The sequence below is a fragment of the Leucopleurus acutus genome (assembly GCF_964270905.1).
Source record: "Leucopleurus acutus genome assembly, chromosome: 19".
Taxonomy (NCBI): Eukaryota; Metazoa; Chordata; class Mammalia; order Artiodactyla; family Delphinidae; genus Leucopleurus; species Leucopleurus acutus.
The window spans coordinates 9,064,410-9,077,691 of record NC_139161.1 but is presented as its reverse complement, the minus strand read 5'-3'; the positions used below and the strand labels follow the sequence as shown (position 1 = coordinate 9,077,691).

General features: G+C 45.7%; 1 protein-coding gene across 2 annotated transcripts in view; it reads right to left on the bottom strand.

Moving 5' to 3' along the window:
* The window catches only part of TNRC6C (trinucleotide repeat containing adaptor 6C), an 81,083-nt gene that overhangs the window by 18,370 nt on the left and 49,431 nt on the right, over nucleotides 1-13,282 (bottom strand). For both annotated transcript variants that reach the window (XM_082860700.1, XM_082860701.1), the window contains exons 7-12: nucleotides 10,675-10,755; nucleotides 9,339-9,396; nucleotides 7,291-7,433; nucleotides 5,525-5,674; nucleotides 4,028-4,174; nucleotides 1,887-2,006 (exon numbers count right to left, since the gene is read on the bottom strand). In XM_082860700.1, the coding sequence (XP_082716826.1) occupies nucleotides 1,887-2,006; nucleotides 4,028-4,174; nucleotides 5,525-5,674; nucleotides 7,291-7,433; nucleotides 9,339-9,396; nucleotides 10,675-10,755 (699 nt within the window). The remainder of the gene's footprint in view (nucleotides 1-1,886; nucleotides 2,007-4,027; nucleotides 4,175-5,524; nucleotides 5,675-7,290; nucleotides 7,434-9,338; nucleotides 9,397-10,674; nucleotides 10,756-13,282) is intronic.

Genomic DNA, 13,282 nt, shown 5'->3' with positions numbered 1-13,282 from the left:
GTAATGAGGTTTGTCAGCAAATATTTTTCAGTTAATGAAGAGATCAAAATTCTTCTGCTCAATTCATACAAACTAAAAATAAAAAAGAAATGAGGGGAAAATAAATTTTTTTTTCCCCTTATAAAGATGCAAGTTGTCCAGAATGGCTCAGACCATGTGGCAGGACAGCAGTGATCGGCGGCCACAGAACAATACACGTTAAAGGGCTTGTAGCTACCAGGAGCCACGTGTGGCCTTGGTCCACAGGGAGCCTGAGGTCCAGACGTGGCCACTTCTGCCACACAGACCCCGTCCACGAAGCCAGCGAGAATGATCGTCAGATTCTTCCCACCACGAGGCAGAAGGCCGGATCATTCGTTTCCAAAGTTGGCTGAATACTGTAAATTTTTTCTTTACAACATGGATTTTTTTGGGACGTTTTGGGCAAGAGGATTTATTGAAATAGAATCCAAGTAGCAGTAGAGATTATACTACTAGAAATGCCTCATTAGTCTGTAAATTAGAGAGGAATAAAATACTTCACCTAAGTGAATCCTTACAGGCTCTAAAACTTAACCTTAGGATGTACTGAAATACCATTTTACCAAGTTTTCCGGAAAAAAAATGTTAAAACAGTGTACATTGTTTTTAAAACAGAGCAGAGTAAACATAATCCAACATTTTCTTGGTATCTTTTACACTACAGAGGTCAATAAAAATTATGTATAAATAAAGGATTTCAGAACATCAGTACGACTGATAACGAGTTCTGTCTCCCGTCAGAATCCAGCCGTCCTCTGTGTTATCAAGGAGTGGAAAGCTGTTTTCCTCTGCAGTGAGAGCTCTAAATAGCATGCTTCTCAGCTGCTCCCCGCTGAGGCCGGTGGTCCCTTCCTGGCGCTGGCAGTAGCACACCGCGCAGGGGCCTTACAGCATGACTGTGAGGCAGCTTGGCTCCCTTTTCCGAGTGAGGTCCAGTCCCGGTCTGGATCCCGTGCCCAGGGCCCTGGGTACTTCACTGCACTGCGGCTTGTCCTAGGTCACCCCCACCCCACCTGGCCACTACCTGGAACCAGACACCCAGACGGTCAGACGTGTGTCTAACAAACGCTGAAGGGTCAGGACTGAGAGCCCAGGGCTCCCCCGTAAGGAAAGGCTGACAGCATGGTTTTGTCTATTGGAGGCTTTTCTCCCTTCATGACTCCTGGTCATTTTCTAGGAGATGAAGCTGTTGGGCAAGACTTCTAAATAAATCAGGTGTCAACGTATTAAAGAAGGAAATAATATACCGGGCCCTTCAGGGAATATAAATTCAGGATGCACCTAGGGATACAATGCCATGGCATTTCATGGTAAAAGCAGTAAGACTGTTGAAAATTAAAAATTCAACATATGTTAAACTGTAACACTTGCAAGAATTATTAGGCTACATCAGCCTTCCTCAAGAGGGATTCTGAGAAAATCAAGTCCTAATCTCTAAGGCATCTCATCTCCTGTATGTAACGAAGTAACTTCTGTCTTTTGTTTCTAGAATGCTATCTGTGTAGACCAACCTTGGAAGAATTTAGAGAACAATCATGAAATGATTTGTTGGGTTCTGTGGTTCAGATGAGAAAGGCTGGCTGAGAGCTAACAGACACCTTAACTGTCAGATCTGGAAGACTGTGATCACGAAAGGGCCACAGAATCCACAAAGCTTAGTGGACACACCCTTAAGTGAAGAACTTCCTAATTCCTTTAATAGTTTACAAACTTCATGAATGTCTCAATGACATTCCCTGACGTGAAGAAAAGCGTTACGGCGACTGCTTTCCTTCAGTCGGCGTGCATGTTGCTGGCACATCCCCGAGCTCACGGGGAGAAGGCTCTTCCTCTGTCCTAGAACCCGAGCAGATCTACCTACTCACCAGCTGCAGCTGATAGAGCTGGTTCAACATCGTCATATGCTGAGGATTAATTGGCGAGGTTAATAGTGCAGGGTTGAGACCAATGTTTTTTGCTGCAAACTGCAAAAGCTGTGCTTGAACCTGTTAACAAAAAATGCACCATTAGACATGGATTCTCTATTCAAACATTTACTTCTCTGTGCAGTTTTTTGAGATTCAAAACTGAGTAAATGACAGTTATATTTGTCTCAGTGAACTTCAAAAGCCATTAAAAAATTTACAGACATTTTAACATTAGTAGTTTACATGCTTTTGTGGATAATATGAAAGGAAGAAAGGAAGGAAGGGAGGGAGGGAGGTAAAGGCAGATGGCAAGAAAGAGATTTCTTCCTCCAAATATTTTAGTTACGAATTAACTTTCTAGGGCTCTGGGTTACTCCCATCGGTAACTGGTTTCACGTTCTGTCGAAATGAAGCTAAGTGGGCATCGTTTAAGGGTGGGAGACAGCGAAGGCGTGGTCTCTGGGAGGAAGTTCGAGCCTCCTCAAAGGAGGCCAGTGTCTACGTCTCACACAGGCGCCCTGGACTAGTCCCCGCAGGAGCTCAGCAGATGGCACCGCGGCCATCTGACCGGGGGGCCTTGTTCCAGGGCAGGCAGGGACCCCTTCTCAAGTTGACACGTTCGGGAAGTGGTCTCCCCCTGCTCGTGGGACCAGCCATTCCTCTCGGGGGGCCCGGCTGCCCAGCCTCCCATGTGGCACGTGCCCTGGTGTGGCCGGCCAGCCCTGACCGCAATGGTCAGCCTGCCTCCCTGCCCAACTGGCATTCACTGCTCTGAACCCTTCAGGGGCTTGGCACTGGCCAGCTCAGTGTTTTCCACGGCGTGCGCTGTACGCTTATCACAGCATTTACACAAGATGGTTTTAGGTAGAGCACAGAAGAGTATCTTTTACAGTCGCCTAACGTGTATTAGAAAAATGTTGCTTTTTCTCTTTACGACAGATATGTTCAGTTTTAAGAATAAATTTATCTAAATTAAGAAAGCAAGTCAACTTAAAGAGAACACATTATGTAACAGTCGTGGGAGGCACACAGATGAGTGACGTTCGGGACACGCTGGCTTGCTGTGTGCGGAAGGCTGCTCTGTCTCCAGGACCTGTCTCTGCTCCTGTGCCTTAGCTGGGGTGGCCGTGTCACTAGGCTTGGGCAGTGGGACATGAGTGGAAGTGGTATGTCTCTCGCTTTCCCTCCTGTCATTGGGCAACGGCCGAGGCAGAGCTGCTACTTTCTGCTCTGCTGCTTGGGGGCGAATTACTTGTCTGTCTCGTCCGAGCATCTGTATTTCAGGGTGTCTTTGCTGTAGCAGCTTACAGTGTACCCTGTAGCAGCTTACAGTGTATCCTGTTTAATGCATTTTACTGTAGCAGCTTACAGTGTACCCTGTTTAATGCATTTCACTATTATTTCACCCAGATTTCAGCCATCTCAACTCAGTGCACAGATCTCTGGTCAAACAACTGTGGAGGAATAATTACTTCCAGCGAATTCTATGATTTACCATTTTAATCTATTACTGAATATTCTTTTAAGCGGTAAGGACTGTAACACTGTAATTAAAAACTCAGTCCAAAGTCAAAAATTATGGAAATGTTCTAAAAGTAAACAATATTAATATGAGAAAAAGCTGACATTATGCTTTAGAGCTATGCAAAACAATATCCTTTTCCTTGATTCTATTTGCTCTTTTGTTTTAAAACGATCTAATACTAAAGAATAAACTTAACTCAAAAGTCTGTGATATGGACACTAATACATATTGTCACATTTAGTTTGTCACTAAAGCATTACTCAGTCCTTCACTGCTTCTAAGAATTTTCTTTTATGTCCCAAGCAATTTCACTTGCCACTTTCCTCTCTCACCAATCTAGAAGAATTCAATGGGTTCATCCGAGTAATCTTCTCAAGACCAGGACAGAAGTCCCATCCCTGGCATGTGTCACCCGGCAACAGCACTCTGCCGGGAGGAGGCCCAGCCCTGGCCTATGGGGCGGGGGCCCTGGGGGAGCAGCTCCGGAAATGCCTCCCAGGGCAGGAGGGTGGGACGGACAGGTTAACATGGTTGGGCTGACTGGCTCTCAGTGTAGCGCGGACGCGGGTCTGACCTGAGGGGATAGAAACTGAGGCACTTGAGCACGGAGACTGGGCTGGGAGGAGCTCAGGGGCTGCACGGGCGGCTGTGGCGGCTGCTGCATGGTCCTCGCTGGGGCTGCTCCGCTGCTGCCAAACATGCCCAGGTTGCCACTCGGTGTCTGCAGGGAGGCGGAGGGCGCGTTACACAGTCGCCCGGGAGCAAGCGGGGGGCAAGGCTGCACCTGCTTCCTGCCGCTCTCAACGTGTACCAAAGGGGATGTTTAAGAAGTGCTGTCTAAACTGGGTACAGATGACAGGAGATCTGCCCGCAAAGCCTGCCTATGTCTTTAAATCACAGAAGCCGCCCACAGAGCCAGTTTTAGGTGCCCCCCAACAAGGCTGTTGTCTTCCAGGAAGCTACAATTACACAGAGCCAGGCACAGGAGCAGCAGGCATGGCTGTGTGGGCACCGTCTGTGCTGGGGTAAAGGGCATCATGTGTGGGGACCACTAACCTGGGAGAACAGGACATTTTCCAAAAGGAAATATAATTATGATTTCAACAAACCTGAAATTGAATACGTGAACAAGTCCAGGCAGTTAACTTTGTGTTAAATATAATAACTATATATTTGAGTGCTTTCTTTCTACTCTCCTGACTGGGTATCTGATCCCCGGGGCCCGCCGGCCAGGCTGCCGACTTCCCGACCGCAGAAGAGCTGAAACTGGCACCGCAGCCCGGTGGGCAACAAGAGATGGCCAGGATCACGCGGATGGGGCGCCACTGAGAACTGCCGCCGGCCACCCCAAATCTCACAGCGTCGCTGGAAGAGAAGGCTCAGAGCTGTGTGATGTGAGCCTCCCCCGGGAGAAAATCAAGAAGAGCAGTTCTGTGGACGGGAAGAGCGCGACGCGCTTCCGTATCATTTCATTCCAGGGGAGAGAAGTGACACGAAGCGGCCGTCGATCAAAACCCCAGGTCCCTCCGTTCAGGGACGTCTGAGGGTGACTTTCACCTCCCCCAAGAGTGTCAAAGGCAGGGAACAGTGCCAACATCACTCTCTGAAAACCACTGAGAACCTGCAAGAGATGTCACCTCTGTTCTGGGAAAAAGGGGAGAGTATGGTGTTTTCCTGCAGATCAATGCATTTAAGGTTTCGACTGTCAGGAGAGACAGGACGGCATTGCCTGGACCTGTGAACGCATCGGGCAGGTGAAGACGGCTCTGCGGTCCATGTCATTTAAAGTACTAGCAGTACTTTAGTACCAAGGGTGTTTTAGTTACATGTAAGAATAAATAAAATTTTGAAGCATTTCCTATAACATGGTTAAATTTCAAGAACTGGATTCAATTCTTGACAGCAGTACATCACTTGGAAGGAAATCCTTATAATATTTCAGCTTCCTTTACATATTCAGTTATATTTTCAAATGCAGGCATTAATTAAAAATAAGAAGGTTTGCGTGTCAAACACACTTTCTTAAAGGCAAGTGAGAGAGACCATGGTGGCCATCTACCAACAGCCTTACCTGTCTAGAAGAATTCAAGTTTTGCATGCCCAGCCCTGAGGCAATCCCGCCCAGGGCCTGATTAGGGAGTGCACTGTTGGAAAGGGGGAGCTTCAGGCTTGGTGAAGGCAAAAATGGTGAAGTCGTGGGCTCTTCCACGAGGCCGCCATCCTGATTGGGGAAAGAAAGCGTGAGCTGTGTGCGGTGCCCGTCCGCACACAAAGCACAAGTTTCCCGGGACACAGAAAGGGATGCGGATGAACAAAGAATTAAAAGATCAAAAATGTGTGGACAGGAAAATGGAGAAATGGTCAAAAGGAAGAGGGGAAAAAGAAAAAAGAGAAACAGGATTAAGATGCTGTTTTCATTTTAACAATTATTTTACAAACACATATCAGCTTATAATATTCTCATCACTACTGACCCTGCCTATGGGTAGGAATCAGAAGAGAGACAAACACTGTAAAAAGTCTTACTTGGAAAACACTTTACAACCATTTTCAAATAAACAGGCTCCTTTTGAGAAGTTATTAGCAAGGCTCTAGGTATACATTAGGTTGAAATCTGCTGACATTCAAATGTTTTTGACCTACAAACAGCGATTTCATATGGTTTAACCTAATAATAAGGTAAATTATAAAACAGACAAAAATCTTGTTATTATTATTTTTTTACATTTATTGGGTGCCAGGTCCTTTGTAAATTTATCTCATCTAACTTCACAACAAACCTGCAGTATTTATTGATAGACTGATTGATTGCCATGCCATGTGGCATACAGGATCTTAGTTCCCTGACCAGGGAGCAAACTTGTGCCCCCTGCAGTGGAAGTGCAGAGTTTTAACCACTGGACCACTAGGGAAGTCCCCAAACCTGCAGTATTATTTCACATTTTAAAGATACGGAAATAAGTCAGGGTCCCACAAGTTAGCAAATAAAAATACAGGGTGTGGAGTTAAACTGGAATTTCAGATAAACTACTAATAATATCTGAGAATAAACATGGTCCAAAAATGATTCATTGTTGTCTGAAATTCCAATTTCTCTGGGCACAGTGGTGCCGGTGCCGGGCAAGGCGAGGACTCCACTGTGTGGAGTGCTGGCAGAGGACACTGCTAATCTGAGAACAGACGAACTCTCAGCTCTTCTCCTATGAGCTTCCTTTTAGCCTGTTTGTTTGCTTTAAACTTGTCCTTTCTTGCTTCCATTTCTTTTTCAAGGATGAACATTCTGATTGAGTTTAACGGGATGCTGTTTCCCCCCTCTGAGGTCACACCAATCTGGAGAGGGAGCATGACGATACTAAGGGGAATGAACTGGCGACTACACTTGTTGAAACATCTAAGGGGATTTTCCCACAGACCCCTGCGTGTTCTCTGAAGTAGAACATCCAAGCAAGGGCCATGAGACATGGGTGCCCATGCCTAACCACTTCTAGACCCTTTTTCCTGAGATTAGACATGTAATACATCATTTCCAGTGGGAAGAACTGTGCATATAAAGTAAGACCGTAAAACAGAAATTTGATGGACCCTCGTCTATTGGACAAATTGAAGCAGCCAAGCTCACCCGCTAACATGAAAATCAGTTTTCAATTTCAGTATTTTTATTCCTAGTCCCATCATATGAAATATAACACAACCTCTTTTGAGTTAAACGTTCATATATATTAGAAAAATGGGTAAAAGTCACTTAAATATTATAGCCCAATAACTTTTTAATCCAACACAGTGAAAACGAAAAACACCTCTTGTTAAAAACAAACAAAAAGCCACCTAAACTCATACCTTGTCCAGGAAGGTGGGGCGGTCCGCGGAAGACTCTTTGGAGATCGGTGGGCGGCAGCCAAGGGGCTTGGTGACCATCCCATTGTAGTCGGTCACTCCCAGTCCACGCTTGTCCACGTCCACCTTCTTTTCCAGCAGAGCGCCTGGGGCAAAGCAGACAGAAGCAGCGCTTGAAACAAGACGCCTCGGGGGTCGGCTGCGAGTTCTGAGCACGGACGGGCACCAGCCTACCCCTCAGGGAAGGAGTTAAGACGCTCACCCCCAGAAAACAGGGGACTCGGGTTGGCTCTGGCCCCTGCTCCTCGTCCCTCGCAGCCACGCCGGCCACCTCTGCCACTGTGGGGCTAGGCCCTTCCTCTCCCCCGGGACTTGTCGCCTCTTTTTCCAAAGAGGGCCCTTCCCTGGCTGCCCCGCCTCATGGCCATCGATTTCCACCTGCTGAGTCCCTACTGGCTGTAAGGACCTGTCCGAATGTCGGGGACACAATACAACGCAAACCAGACAGAGTCTGTCCTTGTGCTCTTCCGACTCAGAGACTGGTGTTTGTTCCACTCCCTCTGACTCTGCGCCGCCTCACGGCTCTGAGGAGGCGGGACTAACTCCCTCCAGCAGCTCACACCGATTCCCTGTGTCCTGGCAGCTTATACCACCCATTTGGCATTTGCATGTGATTATAAAGTTGATCCTCATTATTTGTGAATTCCGAGCTTGTGAATCCACCTACTTGCCTACATATACTTGTAGCCCCCAAATCAATAGTATGGCGCTTTTTGGTCATTTGTGGACACGTGGGGCGGTGAAGAATTTGAGCCCCCGACACACACATTCCCAGATCAGGCTCTCACAAAGCGACAGGTGTCCTTTTGTGGTGTACTTAGGGCTATCTCTGTGCTTTTTGTTGGTCATCGCAGTGGTCCCCATGGTCCCCAAGCCAATGTGCTGTCTAGTGTCCTAAGCGCAAGAAGGCTGCATGGTGCCTGCTTTGTTTAGCAGCTGCTGCAGCAGCGCTGCCCAGGCGGCTGCGTTCAGCTGATGAACAGGGCAGTGCAGCCGGAACAGGGACAGAATGTCACCATCGTGTATAAGGCTGTGTGGGGGGAGCTAAAGTAATGTCTACAGTGTGAGATGAAGCTTCAGAAAAGATGGAAAGTGGCTAAATTTGTGGATTCACAAGATGATAACTTATTTAAAAACAGCGTAGCTCACGGCATTGGTGTGAGTCAAAAAGGGAACAAAATCTACGGTCACATTATCCAGGGTCAGGAGGATGTTCAACCCTTCGTAGCTAATGCTTTATTATAAAGAAATACGGCACATAATTATTTGTGAGAAATACATATTAAATACGGTGTCTTTAAACAGAAACACACATAAAACAAGGTTACGTGTTGACTGGTTGACAAAAATGCTGCGGCCAGAGGCTCAGACGACCTCAACCCTGTATGTTCCCGAGGAGCAAGGGTTTACTACTTCCTGATTCAGTGTCTGCAGGGGCTTTACAGGACGTAAGTACCACGAATGATGAGAATCAGCTGTACTTTACATGTAAGCATTTAACATAATTGATATTATTTGTAAAGCAATTCCAGAACTAGGGTTGCTTGTTCCTCGACAGTAACTCTCATCTCTCAGCCGGCAGGCGATGCTCCCGTGGGGCCCTGAGCGAGCCCTGCTGGGCGCGGCACAAGAACAGCTCACTCAGCACCCAATGAGGCGGGCACGTGGTCCCAGCGCCTTTCTCCAACAGGGTCACTATCTCCCCACTCAAAATAGATGGAGATAGAAAAAAATTCATCTATTTGTTGCAAAAATAATAATTAAAAAAACCCCCCAAACAGAAAAAGCAAACGTAGTTCAATGTGGTGTTTGGCCATTTGTTCCCAGTGCCCACCAGTCCTGAGGGATCGGTCCCCTGGCAGGTGCACATCCTGTGGGTGGTCTTGTCTCCCCAGTGCGTATTCAACCATTAACCCATGACTCTGAACATCAAAACTCACAAATTGGTACCTTTAAAAAAAAGTGTGCTTTAGGTATGTCATCTTACTTACTCATGGCCTGGTCAAGATTCATATTATTACTCTTCAAGGCCTCTTCAGCTGGCTCTCTCTGTGGAGGGAAACAGAGTTTTCACTAGGACTGCGTGTTAACAAAAGGAAAAGCTTGTAAAGAGCTCTATCACTATTAACTCAGGGAAGTGATTGATATTGACCTAGTATTGTTAGATTTCGGAACTAGAAATACTTTTCTTCCATGTGGTTAGAGAGAAATGTCTTCTAAATAAAAAATACTTGTAATAAGAAAATGTACTGAATTGATTTTTAGAGGGAAGAACTTGTATTTAACACTTTAAACCCCCAATGTCCAGTGCCAGGAGAGTCTTATTTCTGACTCTGTGGTTTAGCAGGGTGAAACCTCTCCCAGGGCAGCTGCAGGAAGTCACAGTAAGAGTCAGATTCTAGGCTCTGCTGTAAACTACTTTTCACCAAAAAATGTAAAGACAACATAACACAAAACACGTAGGTTCATTTTGATAATTATCTCTCTGATTGAAACGGACTAGTCTCGGTGGAGGCCAAAACCAAGCTGGGCATGGTGCTGAAGCACTGCAGGGCCAGTGTGGGCCTATCACCTCACCCGTGGGGAGGCTGGGCCCCCGGCCACGCCCGCACAGGGTCAGGGGCCTGCACCCCACGTGAAGTATGTGGTCCCCTGCTCCAGTCTGGGGCCACTCTAGACCCATCCTTAGGGACATCTGCAGCAATCAAAAGGTAAACACTCATTTGAATGAAGATTTGGAAAGAAGACATTTGAAGGGGCTATGTGGCAGATACAGGAGGCACTGCTCATGGTCTGAACTCCTGCCAGTGGCTCTTAGGGACTGAAGAGACCGGGAGGCATTTTCAGAAGAAGACCCTAAGATTTCCAACTCTCCCTACACACGATATGAAACTCAGGAAGCAAATAGGTCTGGTTAGGATTCTTTATCTGGACACGAGGGTTTAGTACTTTATACCAAGTTTTCTCTTGAGATCTTGGTCAACGTACTGCATAAACGAATGAAAACTCACTTTTAATTATAAACGAAAAGAAAATATAAAACTGTATAAACCAATGAAAATTAAAAATCACACATCATTTTTTATTCTAAGAAAAGGTTCTCACACCTTTCTTGATAGAAATGATGTGGATCTTTGCTATAGTTCAAAGCAATGATCCCTAAGCAGACGCGCCCAGGTGAAAGGGGAATTTACGAGTTAGGTTTTGCCAACAATCTCATCCCCCAAGTCTTCCTTCCGTGTTACACATGACAAAGGTGGGCAGGACACAACAGGGCCATGCAGGGCAGGACACATGGCGGGAGGAGTAAAGTAAGACGCCAGTCACCGGGAAGCCCATGTCTGTGAGTTGTTTGATCAGCCGGGTCATGATCCAGGCCTCGTCCTGCTTGCCAGATGTTTTCATGCCCTAGAACCAAGTGTGGGAAGGAGAAAGTCCATGAGCCACGCTTTAATGCATTTCTTCCAGAAGTGGGAGATGCCTAAAATTCACGTTGATTTACATGTCACAGTGTCTCTGTGTTACCGCTGAGCAATGCTGTGCTCCACATCGCCCCGACAGTATTCGGCGGCTCGTGCTACGAAATGCTTCAGGGTGCTTCTGAGGTTGGCATATGTGTGCAATTTATGGACTTCAAAAAGCAAGATAATTATTTCTTTTCTCCAGAGAATGAATTTAGTTCATCACAAATATGTACCGCTTCCATTATCAAATAATCATAATAAGTGCTCCCTTGAACATGACCCTATAATAACCATATAAAGTTTACTAAAAATTACATGGCTTTTGCCCTTTTATAAGCTTTATTCTAAAAGATGACAAAATACAGGGTGTTCATTCCAACAGAAAAGACAAGATGAAAGGGATCAAAAAAACCTATTAATTTTGTTAATTATTCATCGTTTATGGCCTGTAGGGTGGAGAAAAAAAATAAGTGGGGAAATGGCGGTGAGGGAGAGGATGAAGACAAAAGGAGGGAGTCCAGTGGAAAGGAAAGGGCAGCGAGACGGAGAGGGGGCAGCAGGGCACCGCGGAAGGGCTGAGCGTCAAGATGTGACCCCTCAAGAATCTCCTGCTCTTCTGCGACGAGGGGGATGTAACAATGCGTCACTACCATACACAGTATTCCTCACAGTGCTTTCAAACCTGAGCCTGCCACAATCACAGGACAGCGCGTGCGGGGTGACTGTAAACTAACAGGCTCACTCTCCTCAAGGAAGCGGCTTCTCTAGAGGTGATTTTAATCATTACTCTGTGGCCAGAGCCAGGTTTGCCAAGAATATACAATACTTTAACTTATCAATTTGGTGTTTCTGGTCCCATCATTAACAGGATTATTTGCCAGCCCGATTGTGAAAAGATTTAATTTGGAGTCTGCAATCATTTCTACTCTTTATGAGCAAAAAGCCGTGGTTTTAGTTTCTGGGTTCTGCTTACTGCTAACTGAATGGTTTTCAAATTGAAAAATTTTTGAACAGATAATACATTCACATGATTCAAAAGCAGAAAAAAGGGGCAAATGGAAGCATCTTCTTCCCGCCCCATGACCCGTCCGCTGAGTTCTTCTCTCCTTACTCATCCTTCCAGAGAATTTTAAATTCAACAGAGGCCGTTACGAGTACGTGTGTGCCTCACACTCACACACCCATCTTCTCTTCTCTTCCCCTTGCCCCCCAAAAGCGGGGTTGTGTTATACATATACTCTGTATCTTGCCTTTCACTTAGCAATATATTTCGTTGATCTTTTCATATCAATGTTTAGTTTCTTTAAAAAAACTTTAGTTTTTCATAATACGGATGTAGCATAATTTAACTAGTTACCCCATCAATGTGCACTTAAGTTACTATTTTTTTGCTGTCCCTTGACAAGTAGAAGGTCTGTGTCAAAGTGCTGACGCATCTGTAATTTTGACAGATGACGCCACACTGCCCTCCATTTGGGTTACACTAGTTTACACTTCCACCAGCAATGTACGAGAGTGCTGGTTTTCCTACAGCTTTGCGAAGACAGCGTATTTTGGATTTCTGCTGGGCTGAGAGATGAAAAGTGGCATTTCTTCATGTTGTTTTAAATTGAATTCTCTTTCTGCAAGTCAGGTTGAATATCCTTTCACACGTTCAACAGTGACTTGTGTTCCTTTTCCATGGATCGCCTGCTTACATTCTTCGCTATTTGTCTACTGGATTACCGGAGGGTTTTTTAAAAAAAAAAAAAAAAAACAGTTTCTAGGATCTTTCTCTATTTATCAGGAAGGTCAGTCTTCTCTATGACTTACAAACATTTTTTTCCAGTTTGTTATTTGTCTTTTGACTTCGATGATGAAATTTTCTATCAGGTATAGTTTTTATGTTTACCGAAGTTATAAGCCTTTCATTCCATGGCTTTTAGATTTTGGTCATAGTTAGAAAGGCCTCTTCCTCGCCAAGATAGTTTTTAAAATTCTCTTACATTTTTCTCTTTCATATTTGAATTTGTGATCTACTTGGAAGCTGTCTTGGTGCGCATCTGTGCTGTGGACCTCACTTGATTTCTTCTGGAGGCTGTGCATCTGGGTGCAGAGAACTGAGTCCCTGGGGAGTGCTCACACTTCCTGCTCCCAGGACCCCATTACCTCTCTTAAAAACCGAGGATCCTGGGCTTCCCTGGTGGCGCAGTGGTTGAGAGTCCGCCTGCCGAGGCAGGGGACACGGGTTCGTGCCCCGGTCCGGGAAGATCCCACATGCCGTGAAGCGGCTGGGCCCGTGAGCCATGGCTGCTAAGCCTGCGCATCCAGAGCCTGTGCTCCGCAACGGGAGAGGCCACAACAGTGAGAGGCCCGCGTACCGCAAAAACAAAAACAAAAACAAAAACAAAAACAACCCAAGGATCCTAAAGAAGTTTTGTTTATATGGGTTGTATTTATTGATATTTACTGTATTAGAAATTAAAACTGAT